General features: G+C 38.0%; 1 protein-coding gene across 2 annotated transcripts in view; it reads left to right on the top strand.

Moving 5' to 3' along the window:
* The window catches only part of GNAS (GNAS complex locus), an 88,262-nt gene that overhangs the window by 39,867 nt on the left and 29,275 nt on the right, over positions 1-19,120 (top strand). For both annotated transcript variants that reach the window (XM_010018242.1, XM_010018241.1), the window contains one exon: positions 13,249-13,346. In XM_010018242.1, coding sequence (XP_010016544.1) covers positions 13,249-13,346 — 98 coding nt within the window. The remainder of the gene's footprint in view (positions 1-13,248; positions 13,347-19,120) is intronic.

The following is a 19,120-nucleotide window of genomic DNA, read 5'->3' as shown; positions in this document are numbered from 1 at the left end:
AGCGTGATGTTGGGTTAGCTAGGTTATAGAGGTGACATTTTTATTCCTGTTCTGCATACCAGACAGGGGTTAGGATATTTTCTCCATCCCTATTACCAACTCTAATAGTGTCTTTTTTCCTCATCCCTTTCTTTTTGCTTTCACTTTTAGAAGAGGAAAGGAAATGCTCTCGGTCTATGAACATTTCTCTTTCCATGATCAACCAATTTCAAGCAAGCTGCCAAGTAAAACCTATTTATTTTGGGTTGCAGTCCCTTTATAATTCTCCGGTTTTAATGAAATATTCAAAATAGCAGAACAGTATTTACAACTGCCTATTTTTAAACGATCTGGACTCAGCTGAGGAAGATGTTCAAGACCAGGTTGGACAGAGCCTTGGGTGACGTGGTTTAGTGCGAGGTGTCCCTGCTCATGGCAGGGGGGTTGGAACTAGATGATCTTAAGGTCCTTTCCAACCCAAACCATTCTGTGATTCTGTGTCTTTTGAAAATATTATAACAACTTCAGCAAGATGGTATTCAAATAGTAGTGGAATCTGAATATGCACTAATGAAATGCAAAATAACTGCAGAATCACTCCAGCCTAAGGCTCCCTAGAGCTAGGAAAATACATGTTTAGAAGAGATGCCATCATTTTTAGGGTGTTGCTGAAATTGTCTGCAGGTATTCTGGTCCCAGTTTATTTTTATTACACTGCTCCATTGTATTATTTTGAATCTCCCACTACCAGTGCTGCTGAATAGTTTTATTATGGTTTCTGAGTGGTGTCCTTGAGGCTGAACTTTACCACATGCTGGCTTCAGCCTCAAAGCTGGCTTAGCATCCTCTCTGCCCACAGCCATCCCTTCCCTCTCCTCCGCACCATGATGTGCCACCCTCACTTGCGCCAAGAAAACCTCCATTGGGTCCCCAGCATCAGTCAGACTATTGAACCCATGCAGGTTAAAAATAACCCCAGTAACCCTTACTTCTTCTTGCTTCTATTTTGGGGAGGTTATTTTTAACAGGGATCAGTTCTGAGGGCTGGTTTATGACATGGCCCGTGGGCAGTGTGGTACAAATGAGGTGGTACAAATTGTATAACACATTACTGCACAGTAGGGTCAGGGGTGGGGGTGGGAGTCCTTAAGGTGGTTTTGACACCAAAGTCTTCAAGAAAGTAACAAGAGGATACAGTCTCAATAAGAAAAGATGTGAACTGGGATCTCTTTGCTGCCAAAAATGTTCCTTAGTTATGTAGGCAACAGAACAAAATAATCTGTCCCTGTAGATAGTCACCCTGATGTGTATAATGATAGATATATTATTACTCCTGTCTAAATACATCATGGAAGAAGAGGAGAGCTGTTCTGGTTTGACAGCATCGCTAGCTTTGTAATGTAATGACAAACATATTCACTCTGAAGAGGGCCCTTTCCCATGAGGGTACCTCAAATGTTACAGATTTTGGGGTGTGGAAATAGGACAAAAATTTTCTCTGGTAGGTAAACCCATTGGATGCTGGGAAAGGTGGGAGACAGCCTGGTTTCTTGAGTATCTGGATAATGTTATATGGATAGCTATCACAGCGAGAAAATTTGAGGCTCTCGTTTTTTGTTATCCAGACTCACTCTATAATTTTGAGCAGGTCACCTCAATGTCCTATATACTTTTGGTTTAGTGTCTTTTTTAAATCTTGTTATCTGTAAAATAGTGATGATCTGGAGTTGCATCTTGAGGTGCAGAATTGGTAGGCCATGTGGGTATGTGAAGTATTTTTAACTCAAGAAGGTTAATGTTAACAAAAAGGAATGGGGAGTATTACAGACAGCATCAGCAGAGTGATGTGGAACCAGATCCTCTGAAATAATCTTTACTTACTCTTTTTTAAATCTCCATTATCTTATCTACACAGAGCAGCTCCTTCTAAATGGACTTCTAGTTAATCCAATTGAGCTTACCTGATCAGAGTTTAACAGGACTTAAATGAAGCTGATTTTCCTGTCCTGTAATAGCAGACACCAGTTCTTGAATACAGATTAATTAAAGAGTTCTTTTGAAGCCACCTTTCAGTATAGGGACTCTGGGGTAGGCAGCCACTGCACTTCATTTCTCTTTCTCGTAATTAAAATATGTATAAATAGTAATGAATCTCCTGAAATCTCTGATTTTTGTCCACATAGATAGATGCCTGATAAGAATGTTTTATTCTCCTGACTGAATAGCAATATCAAGCAAATTCTGACATTGCTAACCTATTTATTGGGTGACGTTTTAAATTTCAGCTTTAGTCTGCAGTACCCCAAGCTTTACTTAGCTTGAAATTAAACTGAAATTAAAATACATTGAGTATAACCGTAAAGTAGTTATAGACTACTAAGGCTTATTTGCTGAATAGAGATTATTTTAATAAGTAAAAACAAATGCTAAACTTAGTTTTTAGGTTCCCAGGCAAATTCCTGGTGGCTGTCGTTCTTCAACAGCAGTTGTCACAGGAGTTGCTACCTGGAATGGCAAGTTTTTGGATGTGTGGGAATTCCCAGTGGTCCCACATGGCTGCTGTAGCCATGCTGGGAGCAGCTGCCTCCATGCGTGGAGAAGCTCTGGCATTCTGGGATGTGTGTGCTGTGACGGGGGTGTCTAGGTCTGTCAGCTGCTGGTAGCTGAATTCAGTGTAAATCACTTTCAAAACCAGACCTTTTACTGGTCCTGGGTCTTTTGGTCCACGAAACAATAAAATCTCTGGGATTTCTGTAGGATCATGCATAATTTATGCAAAGCACTTTTTATTTACAGAGAACTTGATTAATTTTTTTTAAAAGTCATTCTTTAGTAAGATATATAATTAGAGTGTGTGCATATATAGTGAAAATATTTAACATGGGAAGTTATTTCTTTTTACACCTCAGAATAAAGCTGTTTAAATAAGTAAAAAATGTTTGTGCTGTATGTTTTGACTGCTAAAGTTTTCCAGAAATGAAAGCACTGACTAGGAACTCTTCACTTCAAAGAAACCATTTCTACCAGAAAATTAATCACTGTAGTCCCTTTAGCTTGCTGTACTGTTCAGTAATGTGACATTAGACATTAAAAATAGGTTAGTTTCCTATTAAAACTGGAAAAAAGAAAAAAATACCTTCAAAAAGTACAAACTCATTGCTTCCACAAAGCAGAGTGCTGTGGTGACTGGAAACAATTACTTAATTCACCAGTTGCTTCTTTAAAGAAAGCTTCTTTTAAAAAAATTGTCTTGTATTTTGATAAGCCTTCAATTTTGCTGTATTTCATGCATTCAGCTAGAATTACATATTAAATAAAGTTGATATGCTGGTTTCCTTCATTTAAATAGAACTTTGGTCTCCACCTAAAACAGAGGTCACGGACAAAAAGAGAATGTTGCAAATAAGAAAGTGACGCTGCCTGGCTGGTGATGAAATAAAGAGAGTAAAAGTAATTTTAAAAGCTATTAAATTATACAGTTGCTTATGTCTATTTATACAACGCTCATGTGTTTAGCAAAAGTCACTCATAGACTGTATGTATCAGGAAATCAACGTATTTAATGGATGCCAACTAATGAACATGAAGCTGTGAGAAACAGCAATTGAAATAATTTGCATAGTAGGTTTGATTTTGGTAATTTAAGGCAGTGTTTCTTATTTTTACTTCAATATAAAATTTGGTTAATCTTGCTATTCAGTAATGAAGGTTGTATTTTTTTGTTGATTTGTCTGTTTGTCCCTCTTGGAGGACAAACCTTGGTTTTCACCTTGGTTTAGAGTTTCTTCTTCTGTTTTAATTTGTAGGAAAAACCTTGAGAATCCCTTTCTCTAAAGTAGAAAGCTATCAACTAGCAGTATCGCTGTAGGAGGAATTGCGTAAGTTTTTAAGCCTGTATTGAGGAAAATTACGGACATATTTAGGCTAGTCTGTCAGAAGATCAGTAATATTGCAGTACCTTGACTTTAAATATAGCCTAAATAATGAGTACATGTGGATTTAAAAAGAAAAAAGCCAGTCTCCCTACTGACTTTAGTGAACACAAATGAGATGAAATGTAAGAACTAAGCAGCTTTACTAATTAGCATTGCTTTTCTATATAGTGATCAGTCTGTTGATTTGTTTGCTGCAGTATTTCCTGCGACACCTGATTGAATTCTTAAATGTGGCAGCATCTGCAGGAATGACTCTTGTCCCATCTTCTGGTAATCCAGATTTGATTGCCAGTAACAGCAATTTCTAAGTGCAGTGAAAATGGGGATGCTGCTGCTTCTTATGCTTCAGTTTGCTAAATATAATAAAACATTCTGTGCATGAAGATATTTTTTGCTAGAAAATTAGAGGAATGTGGCCTTTGAATTCTGCAGTGCTTTCAGTGAGGTGTTCACATGGTTCTGTTGAAATCCTATGAAGTATTTCCTTAAATTGGAGAATCTACAATGCAGAACTTCAGACAGCAGACATTATCTGCACATCTTTTCTGTAGAGCACTCATTTTTATAGTAAATAAAGCCACCCTGTATTTTCCTTTGTTATTGATCTGTTTGATTAGCATTTGAAGCAAATGCAAATGCTTTATTCTGCACTTGCATTTTTATCCAGTAAATTCTCACCATACCATATTTATAGATTCATAAGTTTGCATTTCAAAATTCATTTGAAGAAATGGTGACTTAATTTCTCTTGATACATCTTCTTTGTTTTTCTCAGAGCAGTCTTAAAGAACAAGAACAGATTAATTCAATTTGTGTTGAAATAGAGGAGCTGTCAGCTGAATTAAACAGGAAATAGGCATAAATTTAATATAGAAATTCTTAAGCATTTTCTGGATTTAATCACTGTAAGAGACTACCACAAAATACTGGTATATGCATAGATGAAATAAAATTATACCTGTGAGCCTGCCTGCTATTGCAATGGCTTGAGAAGAGTTTCTGTGAGAGGCTCGATGAAGACCAAGCAACCTGTAAATGTGCTAATTGCCCTGTGGACATGCTTTTTGGGTGTACCACAAGAAGTGCCTTTGGGCATAAAAATTCTGCAGTGTACAAAGACTTGGAAATGTGATGGTAAATATGCTTCTAAAAAAAAATCATTCCTTTGGTATTTTAATTTAATTTACATCATGTCAGATGAGTAAAGGATGAACTTGGGTGAGCATGGAAGTAGCTAAAAGGAAAAAGCAAAAAGTATCGTCATCTCTTGTACATTCTGATTCTCTGGAGTGCTCTTTTGCTCACTGCTAAATTTAAAGTTGTTTTTCATTTTCCCAGTACCAAATACAATGTATTGTAGTATGTCTGAGTTGTGCAGAGTTACCTTTGTGCATGCAGCCTCTGTGACTTCCTAACAGGGAGACCTCTATGTGGAACAGAGCAACAGGAAGTGTGCTGTTAGTTTAGGAAGTTCTGATGGAATTTAAAAAACATCTCAGGTCCCAAATCTTGAGAGACATCCACAAGCATAGGCCTTTTCCCTTGTCAAACTTGAATGGAAGTTGGCGAGAGCTCATGTGGAACTGAAGGTGTGTGGATGAACAGGTATTTGCTTGTGTATTTGCTGACTCTTGAGTTTTGATCCTGCCACAGACCTGTTGTGCCTGTAGCTGATTTGAGCTGTTAAAGGCATCATGTTTTGTAAATGCAGGCATCTCTTCTGGCGGAGTCCTGCTGTTCAGCAAGCCAGCAGGTTGTCAGGGTTTTCCCCTTGTCTTTGGACACCACATGACATTTCTTCACTGTTCCAGTAAAGCTTAAGATCTCTTAAGCTCCCAGGAAACTGCGTAGCTTTTTACTTCTAAAAAAAAGCCCCAGCAAATATCAGAACTTCTAATTAATCTATTTTAAGAGTATGTGAGCTTGATTTCTTCATGTAGACTGGATTATGAGTCTGTGCATACTTTTATGAATTCAGATTCTGCTTCTTTGGAAAGATTGTAAGTTGATTAGTGATCTGTTTTTGTGATCGTCCAAATTCAGAATGAGGAGGAACTGTTCTATCTTCCACCCTTTTCTGTTGGTGGAAGTTTTTGGCAAAAATAAGCTTTTCGTTTCCAACCTGAAAGGGGCAGCAAAGTTGCTGTATGGTCCCGGGTTCAACCCATTAGCTGAAATGGAGTTTGTTCTTAGTGCTGCTTGAGGTAATAAGGTCATTTGATTTGAATATTTGTTTTAAATATATTATATATTCATTACACAAAAAGCAACTGAATGATGTAGTATGAAAGACATTTTCCAAACTCTAATTTAAGGCTCAAAGGAAATTTCTCAGTGTTTTATTAAACCTTCCTTCTTAGCCAGAGATCTGCGAGAACAGCTAATGCTTGAATGCCTCTATTGCTGCTCTCTACTGCCCCAAGAGAGAGCTGGAATGGTATGGAAGACTTCTTTGTGAGACTTTTGTGCTATCAGTGCGATTAATCCTTAATGAATTGCCTTCTTTCCATGTATGAGTATACTGTGAAGAAGCAGAGGAACATTGACTACTCGGTGTAAAATTGCAGAGGAATCTTGATGAAATGGGGACTAGGGTCCACGTCTGCCAACTTCCATCTCAGTGCTCTCACCAAAAGGGAGTTCTTCCTCCCTAATGAGCATGATGTGCTTTAAATAGAAGTTGTGTGAAAGGATTAAATCTGAGCAGTATTCTAGTATCAACAGATTAAGCTTCTGTGGCGATGAAACTTCTTGTGAAAGTAGAAATAAAAGAGAAATGGTGTGATACTATGCTAGTGAGGCCCTTTAATGAAAGGCACTTTGTAGATTATGGGTATGGAATTGTGTTTTGGCACATTTTTCAAATACTGTGCTATTTTGAAACCCTTAAAAAAGGGGAAAAAATGAAAGTTTAAACTTCACAGGAGTTTCTTAAATAAAATTCCCTTCCCATTGTCCATTCCTTGCAGCCACATCCAGTTTACTTTGGGCTACTAGAAATGTGAAGATACCATAGCAGAAACACAAAATATTTCAGCATCGTTCTTCTTTTCTAAGCATGAAAAACTATTGATAATGAGACTGAATCCTTGCTGAGGGTATTTCTGACTCAGTTATGGGAAGTGCTGAGTACTCTGGCCTCTCCCAAAGAGTTTTGTATTCAGCTCTGGACACGTGCCAGTAACTGGAGAATATCTTCAACTATTTGTAGGTATGTGTTTCCTTTGTGATATCATCAGCATATTTTCCCTAAAATAGCAAGCAATAATTAACACTTGTTCACACCATTAGGAATGCAGATGTTTCCCTATTCAACTAAGTGGCTTATTAAACTGTCTGATTTGACAAATTTAACATGTTCTGGTATCCCTGCCCAAACACAGGGAGAATGACAAGATGCCATCAGTTTCCTTCTGAGTGGCCTTACAGTCAATAGTAATCACTTGATTTCAGATATGAGCAATGAAAAATGAATCAATTTGTTGTGTATTTACCTATCCTGGAAGGAGAAAATCAACTTGTGCAGTCTGTCTTGGAATGCACCATGCTGCCTTGTCGTCCTGTGACCCTGTCTTGTTCTAATGTGGTTCGTTAGTGGAATGCAGCAGAACTGCTCAACTGTCATGAAGGTAAAGTTCATGTGCCCCCACCTTGCAAAGCAGGGTTGTAAAGGGGTTTGAAATCAATGGTCAGTATTATTTTTAAAAGCTGGACATGTTGGGAAGCAAATATCCTCCAAGATACAGCTGTACAGTTACAGGCTGGTTTGGTTTGACCTTCAATCATTGGGTTTGTAAGTTGATGACCTACTTAAAACTCTTATTATGAAATGTGCGACTATGGGACAGTGACCTTTGCCCAGGATTTGAATCCCAGTTTTAACCACAACCTTGTGTAATGGTTGTTACACACCTTTTAGTGGGTAAGGTTTTTTCAATGGCATTGATTTTGCTGGAATTAGTAAATAAGCTTTTCTAATGACAGACCCTATATTATATGTCCCAAAGAAAAGGTAAGGTTGCATGTCCATGCTAAGGTTCCTGTGAATGTGGTGTCATAGTGGCAAGAACTGTGCCAGTGGTTTTCCCTGCCAACATCCGAATGCCTATAAAACATTGCTTCATAAACATGTTTTAAATGTCTCTTGAGTATTTATGTATCTGGAGGGAACAAAACCTTGTAGACAGTATGTCCAGTTTTTCATTTTCTGCTAGTATTTAATCCTTTAGAATGACTCTCAAAAGCCGATTTGGTTCCTTTATTTTTTTCCCAGGCCTGGAGTTTGTCTCTTGAGGATTATTTTTTTTAACAACCAAAATGCTCGACCTCAGAGTTCTTTAACACTTCCTCTAGTTTGACTTCTAATAAGACCACTGTTTACCTGCTGCCATTCAATTTCCTGAAATTTTCTAATACAGGTAGGGTTTTAATTTGATTAGGCTCCGCATCGTCCCTTTTCTAATCCAGAATTGTGTCAGTAAGATCTTTCTGGAACAAAGTACTGTTTCCCGAGCATCCCTTCTACATGATGATTTCCACTGATGGGTTTTTTCTCTAGAGGTCTGCAAAGGTTCCTGTAAGTGAATACAAGCCATTTATAAATGTTGGCTATTGACTCGTATTGGGAAAACTTTCAGCCGGTGGAGAAAGTGTTGTCTCATAAATAGAACATTAATTCCAAAATGCACTTCACGCAAATACTACTTTTTAAGTATTGCGATGTTATGATACGATGAGAGATTAATTAGGCTTCCTAGCTATTAGCAAGTCATGGTCCTTGATACTTCAGTTACCTAAGTAAAGCCAGAGAAAGTCTACCCAGACAGTGGATCTTCTCAGGGTTTTTTTTATAGTTTCACAGACTTGTAGCCTGGTAGTTGGGGATTGCCTGGAATCCAAACTATGCCCCTGCCCAGCCTGAACAGATTCAACGTCAAGCCCTGTTTATTCTGTTCAGATTTGTGTTCTGTTGACATTGTTTTCCCTGCACAAGGATTTCTCCCTCTTTAGGGTTATGTTAATGCTTTGAAAAGTGTAAGGTGTGGTCTGGTGGTAAATAAATGCTCCAATCTTGAAGTAATTTTTGGGAAGAATTCACTTCACACCTTTGGTGATGCCATGCTGTCATCACTTATGTTGACTTTTGTTGCTTTACCCAGTTTCAGCTGTAGTTTAAACAGGATCTTGGGTGTGTATTGTATAATGGCAGCAATTTTTTATAATGGAAAATGACAACACTTGAATATTTTCTTTGGTTTTAAGTACACATAAGGGCAAGAATGGATAGTTTGCAAATGCTGTGGATTGTTTGGAACCTAACATTTAAATCCTGTTTATTGCGGAATGTCATCTCAAACCAAATTGTTATTTAGTATTATTTGTTTATTTTAGCTCTTTTGTTAGGAGTTCCATTTTACAGGGCAGGAGAAACCAGTGTTGATGCTGCTGTAGAGTCTGTTATTTTAGAATGTGCCAGCAAATCAATTGGTGTTATGGAAACAAGAACCAGACATGTAAGGACTAGTTTTCTGGCTATTTCTTTTCAGGAAATTTGCCTGCTACTTTTGGTTAATTTGTTTCCTAACTCATTATTTTTAGAGAGCTCATACAAATTAAGGCCTGTTTAACTAAAAAAAGAACCAAACTGAAAGCCACCCTGTTGCTAACTTGATTTTTTTGGTGGCCTCTGAAGCCCCCGTTTTACCTAAATGCGTAACAAATCTTGTGGGTTTACTTGCCTTCCGTGTGAGTAGCCCCAGGCTACACTCCATGACTCAGATGGGATGCTGAGGATTTTTTGTGTTATTCTTTTTCTTAAATACTATTTCAGAATTGTGGTTAGTGTAGGTGTATTGGGGAGGAGGGAGAATCTGGGGGTTTTTTTGCAACTAGCTACTGAGTCTTAATACCAAAATGAGTGACTAGTACAAGTAGGCTTCTCATAAAGCAAGAGTAGAACTCTATAAGCCTGGTTCCAACTTTTCTAGTTGCAGTTTGCAGTTGTGTAGGCTGGGTCAGTGTTAGTCCCAAAACGTGTGAAGATGTATTTGATGTGGCTTAAAGACAAAAGGTTGTTTGTTAATAGAAGACCTTTGTATTTGGCTGTCACAAGTCATGTAGTACAGTTTTAAAAGCAAAACAAAAACAACCAACAAAAAAACCTCAAATGAAACACAAAAATCTCCACCCCCCAAAAACCCCAGTCTTAATATGATAATTACTCATTACTTGGTTTAGATCCTGATTTTGAAATGGCAATAAAAACTTCAAAGAATGTGGACTTAAATTCTTTTTCCATCCCACATGTACAGTTAATAACTATATTGAAAAGATTGCGTAAGTATTGCTGGTTATAGTTCAGATTATCATGATAGGCATAAAGGCAGTATTAAGTATTTTATTGCTGTTTTGCCCTAGCAAGGCACAAACGTCGATTGTTATTCCATTATTGTAATCCATGTAATTTCTTGGAAGTTAAGAACTGTCTTAAAACACAGGGAGGACCCTTCAGAACAATTTGTTCTGTTAAACTAAATCCTAGGCTTTTTATTTTCAATGTGTTTATGCTAGGGCCAGGAACAGTATTTTCTTCACACCCCATTTTAAGAGTCTTGATTGCAAATACTACTACAAGAGTTTCTTCACAAGGAATGATGGAGTTCGTAAGTTGGTTGAAATAATTGTTTTCTATCAGTTTTCTCTCAGGATGTCATAGCTGTAGTGAGAAACAGTAGTAAGGAAGAACTTCTGTGTCACATTTATGTGGCAGTTTTATTATGCTGTGATTTTTATCTTTTTTGTCAGTAAGACTCTGCTTCTTTTCACTTCAAATGTACATTTGTAGCTGATGAAGAATCTTTCTGGTTTATTGCATCTTCTTTACACTTGCCTGTGCCTAGTTGTTTGTTTCCTTACTGTAATGCAGGATGAAGCAAGTATTTGGGGGTATATTTGGAGATAATTGGTGTGGCAGATGCTGACCCCAGTTTGCAGTAGATGTCTATTTTAGAACCATATCTCTGTCAAATAGTTCAGTGAACTATCTGAAGTCTGGTGTAAGTTATCTTCCTTCATTAGATGGAAAATTTAAATGGTTTGTGTCCATTTGAATCAGCTGCTGTTTCAACAAAAAAACCCTCTTACAATTGATGATTCAATTTTTCAATTTCCCAGCTTTGTAGTGATAAGCTGAGTGAGTCATAACGATGTTCTGCACCAGACTACTGTTACTTTTGAAAATAAATATATAAAGCTACACCAAAATGGGTTTGGTTCAGATACAGTGAGATTCCAGACAATTCCCCTTCTCTCCTTTAGTTCCTTTTCCTTCTCCTTTTTGCTTTGGTGAGATACTTTCCTCACCATGCTGTGATGTAGCTGAAGATTGACAGTAATTGACAGTCCCCCAACTGCCAAAAAATTGGAAACATTCAAAATGAAAGGATCCAATGAACACAATTCCAGCAGTGGGAGAAAGAAAACTGAGGACGGGAATTAAGATTTGGAGCCATCTTTTACTTCCTTCAACAGCAAATGGTCATACAATCTATAAGTACTAAAAATCAAGTAAAATCTTCTTATCTACTTAGGAAAGAATTTTAACTTGTCTTTTTGTTCATGAACAGTTCGTAAAACCAGGGAACAAATGGAAAAGATGCATCTAGTATTATATATAAACTTCATAATCTCTTTAAAAGAAATCGGAACAAAATTTTACCATAGTTTTTTCTGATGTGTAGGAGTGTGCGTTTACTGTCGTTTGTATGTTAAGTTCAGCTGGTGAATATCCAATAGCAATAAAAGCAAGATCAAATTTACGTTTGATAGGCTTTTTCCATCATGGATATTCACAACTGTATGATCACACAATCCCATATGCATCTTATACCTGCCAAAAAGAGGATGGTTTGAAGATCTGCATCACTAAATTTACTTTAAGCTGCAATTATACATCTTTAAGATGCTGTTTAAAGCATCTACTGGTCTGCTGCTGTTCAGGTGTTAGTTAACGTTTTGTTAGGAAGGTAAATCTTTAAAAAGATACTTTTAAGTGAAACATTGGAAGTCACATTTGGATGTGACCCTTTTCTTTGTACTAAGGTGATAATAAAAGAATGCAAGGGACTGATATCCCAAAAGAGGGAGCGATTCCAAGGCTAGGTTAATGGAGGAACCTTGAAACAGTAAAATAGCTATTTAAAATAATACATTCTTTCTTCTTTTAAAATATTTCTACTGCAAAGAAATGGTGTGTGTGGAATTAGAATATGCACAGCAACTATTTCAAAGGTCTTGTGCTGTCCTCAGTGCAAAATGCTGATATGGAGTAAGCTACCTGAGCCACTTAAGTTCAGAACGAAGGTATTTAGTCCAAAACGCTTTTGAAGCTCTGAGAGATAGCCAGAAGAACTCCATGGTCATTGATAAAAGTAATGCCCACAGTGGTGTGTGTAGTGAAGTCACTTGGCTGCTGCTATTCTCTCTGAGTCTGTTCAAAGTTCTTATACCAATATCCAGAAATACAATTAGAGATGGCACTGGCCCCTGTTGGAACCAAAGTTGCATGCAAGTTGGAGCCTTGCATTTTTTTATGTGCAGAAAAGGACAGGCTTCTGATCTTTTTGTTGTGTTTTATACTTGTGTTTCACTTAAAACTGAAGCATTGCATTTTTGGTTGTCTGCTTTTGTACCTTGGCTTACAATTTTTAAGGTTGATGTAGTCAATACATGACCTAGCTTTGTATCACTGTATTTTTTCTATAGTTCAATATCCTTTTATGCTATAAAATAATAAATTCTGCAAATAGAGTTAAGTCATACAGAGTTAAGTAAGATACAGATGTCTGTATAGTCCCCGAAGGTCCTCACTGACATGGTAAGTCAAGTAAACCTAATCATCATTTACTACCATTATGTAAGAATTACTGAGAAGTAGTGTTTTCTTGAAGGAAAAGAATCATCTTGACAGCCAAATAAACATAACATTCAGTGGACTCGTGACTTTAAGAGCTAAAGTTACCAAATAGTATTGGTTATTAAAAATGCCAACAGAATTGTCACTAATGAAAGGTTAACCCTTCCCTCTATATCCAGTTGGTCTCAACTGAAATGACTGAGAAGCAGTTTCTTGTGTTATGAAACATTAAAGACAAAACAACTGAGAAAGCCAACTGAACTTGTAGTCAGGTTCTAAAAGATGTTTTTAGTTAAATAATGCTACCATTTATCACATTTATCACCATTTATCACTTACTACAGTGGAAACAATATGATACCATTTGCTGATTCTCTTCATATATAATCCATTTTGCTAATGCTATTTTTACTCTTTCAGGAGTTTTACGAACATACAAAAACACTTTGGCAAGACGAAGGTGTGAGAGCCTGCTATGAGAGATCTAATGAATATCAACTGATTGATTGTGCACAGTAGTAAGTATTGTTTCTCCTCTGTTCTGTATTGACTGCTATATCCAAATTCTTTTATTGAAAACATTCAATGACAGTGATTTGGATGGTCCTGATGCTTACTTTTCCTTACCTTGGAAAAGGAGTGTATGCTACATAGTGAATTCTTGGTAGTCAGCTGTTCAAAGAGGTAGGAAAAACTGGTGTTCAGTTACGCAATAATATCTGTATTGAAAATCTTGCAGATGCTTTCAAATGGTCTTAATATAGGCTGGCACCTTAATGCAGTGAGTGGGCAATCGTACTGTCTCAAAGACCAAATATCCTCCTCCTTCCACTTAGACCAGTTCCTTTCCAAATGACAGCTTCAGATACTGCAGCAAGTTTTAGCTGGAAAGTACATTGGTGTGGAACATGCCCATATTTGTAGCTTTTGGGTTCAGCACAGTTTATTTATCTGAAAACTTAAGAGATGGCAGCAACAGTCACAGGCAGCAGCCTGTGATCGGTCCCCAAGACTTCTGCTTGTGTGCCTCAATGCACATATCTGAGAAAGATTAATTCTCTTCTGCTGTTTGTACCACTGTGATAATTAGCATTATCATAAGAGACTTCTGCATGTTTGCAGTTACTTACCACATACAGTATAGTATGGTTCAGAATTTTTTTATGGGAATATGTTTGTGATAATTGTGACCATTCCTGGTATTTTTGTTGTATGTACTCAAGAATTGCAGGACCTCAATCTTATTTATTAGTCTATACTCTCTTTACTTCTTTTGGAGAAGCTGAAATAAGATTTAATGGTCAAGGAAATGCAGGTTTCTTATTTCACATGTTGATGGACAACAGCAGTTTGTTTACTACTGCATCTCTTAAAGAACATCTGATAAAATTTGTAAGGTTCTTTTTTTGTTGTTTGTTTAGGTAGACTTAAAGCTAAATCAACAATTAGCTCTGTTTGAAAAGAGACCAGGGAGATAATTTTACTGACTTGCACAGCTTCAGGTCTTTAGGAGCCTCTTTGAAGTTTTGCCATTGTTTCTACTGTGAATTTGTTTGATGTGTAGCGATGTCTTTTGCATTAGGTGACTAATGTTTGATCATTTGGCATGGATCATTTTGCAACTTCAGTTGCTACAAAAAAACACCCTACAAGATTTCAACTATCCAGAAAATTTTTTCTTTCTAGTGTAAAGCTGATAGAAATGGGGAAAACATAGTTTGGTTTCTCATAGTGTTTGGTTATCTGTTTGTTTCTGGTTAGTGTTTGTTAATAGTCAACTTCTCTGATGGGAAGAAGTACATTGTTAAGCACAAAGGGGGTTTTGTGTTGCCCTTTATTGGAAGAGAAACAAATTTTGTTCTGCCCTGAATGCACAGAAGAAAGCTAAAATTCTTACCATCCCTGATGGCTGGACATTGACTTTTTCATGGGTCAGCAACGGGGGTGGCCTTCAGGATGGTTTTACTGTCCTGCTCCATCTAGTGGAACACGTAATTCTACATCATGGGCTGCTGAGCCAAAAAAATTGTACAATGCTGACAAATTACAGATATTTTTTTTCTGAAGGTACCATTGCTGTCTCCTTCAAAAAATATTTCATCATTTTAATATTTATTCAATTTGATTGTAAAGTATATGGCATTATTTTCTTGCAGAAGGAGCTTTCGAGTTGTTAGCTTTGGTAGTTCTTGTTCTGTCTGGCATCTTTGATCATGCAGTGGCATTGTTTTTAGTAACACAACATGCAAAGTAAGAGGTTTTTAATGGCAAAATACTTGCTTGGAGGTTAACATCACTTTGAAATTCTGAACTTGTTTTTGTGGTATTACATTTTCAAGGGACCTGATGAAAATTACTTCATAAAATCTGACATGATTGATACCTTGAAATTAAACTGGTGAGCACACTCTAAAAAAAAGAATGTAGCAAAGGCAAAGTATAAAATGTAGCTGAGATTTATCAAGTGAGCGCTTTCAATCTGAATGTGCAAGCTACTGTCAATAGGGCTAATAGAAGTTAAAAGAGAAAGCTGAGCAAAATGTGTTGGAGTTGTCAGTTCTTGCAGAGAACAGTCTGGGGTGCTAAACACTTTCCCCTTTTGAAGTTCCTCTTTAAAACAAGAAAGGAATACTTAAAATGGAAGACGGAAAAGTGGTTTTTCTCTTTCATGATCAAACCAGCTTCCAAAAATCTCTCCTTCACAGTTGAATGAATTTTTATATATTGATATTTTGTTCGGTGGATTACTTTAAAATTCTAAATAATGATTCCTGTTTTCAAAAGTTAACTTTCTGTAGTTGTTGGTAAATTTTTAGATTTTTTTAAATGTCATTTTTAAAGTGTGAATTGCTTAAACTTTGCCTTGGTGTGGGCTTTTTTCTGCATTTTCAAAAAGGAAGATTTTCCCACTCTTGGAAGTGACACAGTTTTAAGTTATATACAGGAAGCTTTTCAAGGCGATTGTGCTGAATGTTTAAAAATGAGTTTTGTCTGTCTTTGAGCAGGGAACAGTGAGGAGTGTGTGTATCTTACAGGGCTCCGTTTGGCTTTCAGAAAAGTTAATATCAAACTAAAATTCATTTCTGTTTCTGCCAAACCAGCATGAAATGCGTGCAGAGCTTCTTCAGGGATCTTTGTGGGTTCAGGGGCTGGCCTGTGTCTCCTGTCCTCAGGGAGTGGGAATGTTGCAGGGCTCATGGTCTGCTTGTGTGGCAGCTGTTCCCGGCAGCAGCACCCGGCATCCCGCCTGCTGGCTTCTGGGAACTGGCACGAGTCCCTTCCCTCCTCTTATTTCCATCTCTTGTTAATGGTGTGATGGTGGCAGTGAGAGGAGGCCATGAGGACTTTCCTAGCTCCATTCTGTTGGACACTGCTGCTTTTACAGTTCTGCTTTTCATTGATAAAGACTGGCTCTCCTGTAGGGCAGCTTAGCTATACTCTTTGGAGTTACAGACTGCATGGCATAGCTGCAGGATGGCGGATCACCGTGGAAACAAAGATGTTGGGGAGACAGAGACGTAAACTCTTGCAGTTATGTGCTGGGGAAAGAAGGGAACTAACTGATGAGGCAGGAGCTCTCCTGGGTGAGCTCAGGGTAAGGAGAAAGCCACTTTTTGCAGCTTGTCCTTTCCCTGGAAAGTGGGAACCAGTATAATTCTCAACCTAATGTCTTGTATCTACCTAACTGGAATGTAGCTGTTTGAAGTCTGGAAATGGCATTTTTCATCTGCTTCTGAGCAGTAACTTTAAATACTATGCTGACTCACTACAGTTTTTCAGTGCCTCCCTGTAAAAAGTTGACATTAATATGCACTATTGCTGTTGCTCGCCAAGTTCCTCATTGCATTGGCTCAGAAAAGACCATATCGACAGGTACAGTCCTGGCTTTCAATGGAACTGCAGTGGTGATCTTTGGAGGCATGAAGCTGGGAGGCCTGGCCAGTAACCTCAGCTGCTGGAGAGCCCTTCTGGTATCCTGCCCTTTCCCCTCATGCTCACTGGCTAGATGAAAATGTCACTTCAGAGGAACCCTGTTCATTTTGAAAGAGTAGCTGCCTCTGCTCATCGTGAGCTTTACTGTACTTCCTGCCTAGGCATATTTTACAGTCTTGAGGCAGAGAAAGGAAAGGAGGCTGTTTCCCTTTTCTTCACTGGACTTACTAAGTAGTTAGTTTCAATTCTTCTTTTAGAACAACATGGTCTGCAAGGTTGTTACCAATTTCTTTCTGAGAAGAATGTATTTTAGCTGTAAGGAAGGAGCATTGTCTATGAGGAGACCAAATTTCATTGCTCTTGTATCTTGTGGGGATGTATGCAGAAGAGAACGAATGTACCAAAGTTGCCTTGTGATACCGCTCTTGGCTAATAATAAACAGAACAACACAGAAAGGTCTAGAATATAGAATACCCTGAACAGTGATAAATAAATGATTTGCCATCCTTTGTATTTCTTCCCTGAAGGCACAGGATTGCATTTTATTTAGAATATATTACTTAAAAACATAGGAGCCATTTCCACTGTAATGTGCCAAGACCTGTTTGTCAAATATATCCTTTTGTCAAATATAAACAAACATACTTTCTTTGAAGTGCTGTCATTGCTAATACTTCTACCTCCGTTTTCATTTGAGTAGCTCTGTTCTTGAAGGCTCACAAACACACAGCAGAGCAGTTAGAGTAAGCAGGATCTCTCCCATGCAAATGTGCTGTTTGTGGCACAAGGGCATGGAGGATGCCAGCACCATCCTGTAAAGGCTGACCTAAATTCTGCAAATGTCCTGAAGAAAATTGCTTTGATGTTAATAGCCTTTGAAGTAGCCATGTAGTAAATCAAAAGCAAAGCCTGGGTTACCTGAGCATCCTAGTGCCTTCTCTGGACTTGCTAATGTTGGGCTGTGCCCGCAATCTCTGAATTCTTGCTTTACTTACAGCCCTGGCCACCACTCTGATTCTGTGCTTCATATTACGCTGTGCTTGCTGTGTGTATCTCCTAGCTGGCACTTCCTGGTTTCAGCTGGGGTGGAAAAGGAAATAGTGTGAGAGACAGTCTTTGCAACCCATTTCACACCCTCCGATATCAGGAAGGGCTGGAAGTAGCATGAGGGAGCCCATTCTCACGCTATTTCCTGCCGCTGGCCGCGCCGGCTTTTCTCCTGCCGCCTGCCATTTCGAGGAAGGAGAAAGCATGGGGAGGTCGCTGGTCTAGGTGCAGAGTCATGTTTCTCAACCTTCAGGCCTAGCAGAGCCACTCTGATAGCTTAAAACTGTGCCAGGCTGCTCCAGAGGAGTTTTATGAGAAGTGTTTTTTAAGATGTTTGTTTTTAAAATACTTATCAAAGAAAAGAGGGGAGTGCAGCTATTAGCCGACTGCTGTGCAGGGCTGCTACAGGATCAGCAGATGTGGACACACTGTTTTCTTAATTTCTAATTTGTTATGGCTTGTAAATTCTTTATATTTTTATTAAGGTTTATGGTGTGTTTTATTTCTGGGTTTGCTGACTTGTAGAGAGCGATTAAGAGCCCCGATCTGAGCACTTAATGATTTTCTTCCATGTTGAATTCACCTCATGACAAAGTTCCCTTCATGGAACATGTAGTAAAGTGTGTGTTTGCTGAAAGTCTCACCTTTTTAAATAGCGGCTGATTTATCAGTGGTACTACTGTTAGTCCAGTTCCTTATTCATATTATTTATTACTTTTTTTCTTTTTACTTTCCACTCGATGTAGTTTTGGCAACGCAGTTACTCTTGTCTCCTCCAGCTCTGTGAGCTATGTCTGTGTACTCACATTCAACAGGACAGGAATTTCCCTGGCCTATATTCCTGGCATACATGAGCTTCTTACGGACATTAACAATTATATTGTTAAACATTCCCATGAGGAAGAATAATATTCATGCCCCCTTTTGCTGATCTAAAACTGTTGAGCTTGCCTGCTGCTGTGTGAGTTCTTTTGCAAGCCAAGGAATAGACTTAGATCATCCAACTTCTAATCCTTTGTCTTCATTATAAAAAAACCCACCTTACTTTATTCCAGAGCACTTAGAGACAGCTGAATTAGGGTCTTCTCCCTACTCTTCTTCAGCCTGAGGAAACATATTTCAAACAAGGTTAAATTTCAATTAAAAAAAATTAAAACAAAAATAAAAATACAGCCCAGTTTATATTTTCTTTGCAATCCAGTGGGGTATTAGGTGCAGATGTAGGTTGCTGGAGATAATGCACAGTAACTCCTGTCTTTGCATGATTTTAGTGAAGTCACTACCAATAAAATGAGTCCAAGTATCTAAGTA

Source organism: Nestor notabilis, unplaced genomic scaffold (genome assembly GCF_000696875.1).
Source record: "Nestor notabilis isolate BGI_N333 unplaced genomic scaffold, ASM69687v1 scaffold17217, whole genome shotgun sequence".
NCBI classification, from domain to species: Eukaryota; Metazoa; Chordata; class Aves; order Psittaciformes; family Psittacidae; genus Nestor; species Nestor notabilis.
Note: the sequence above shows the minus strand (reverse complement) of the source record. Positions and strands in the feature narration are given on the sequence as shown.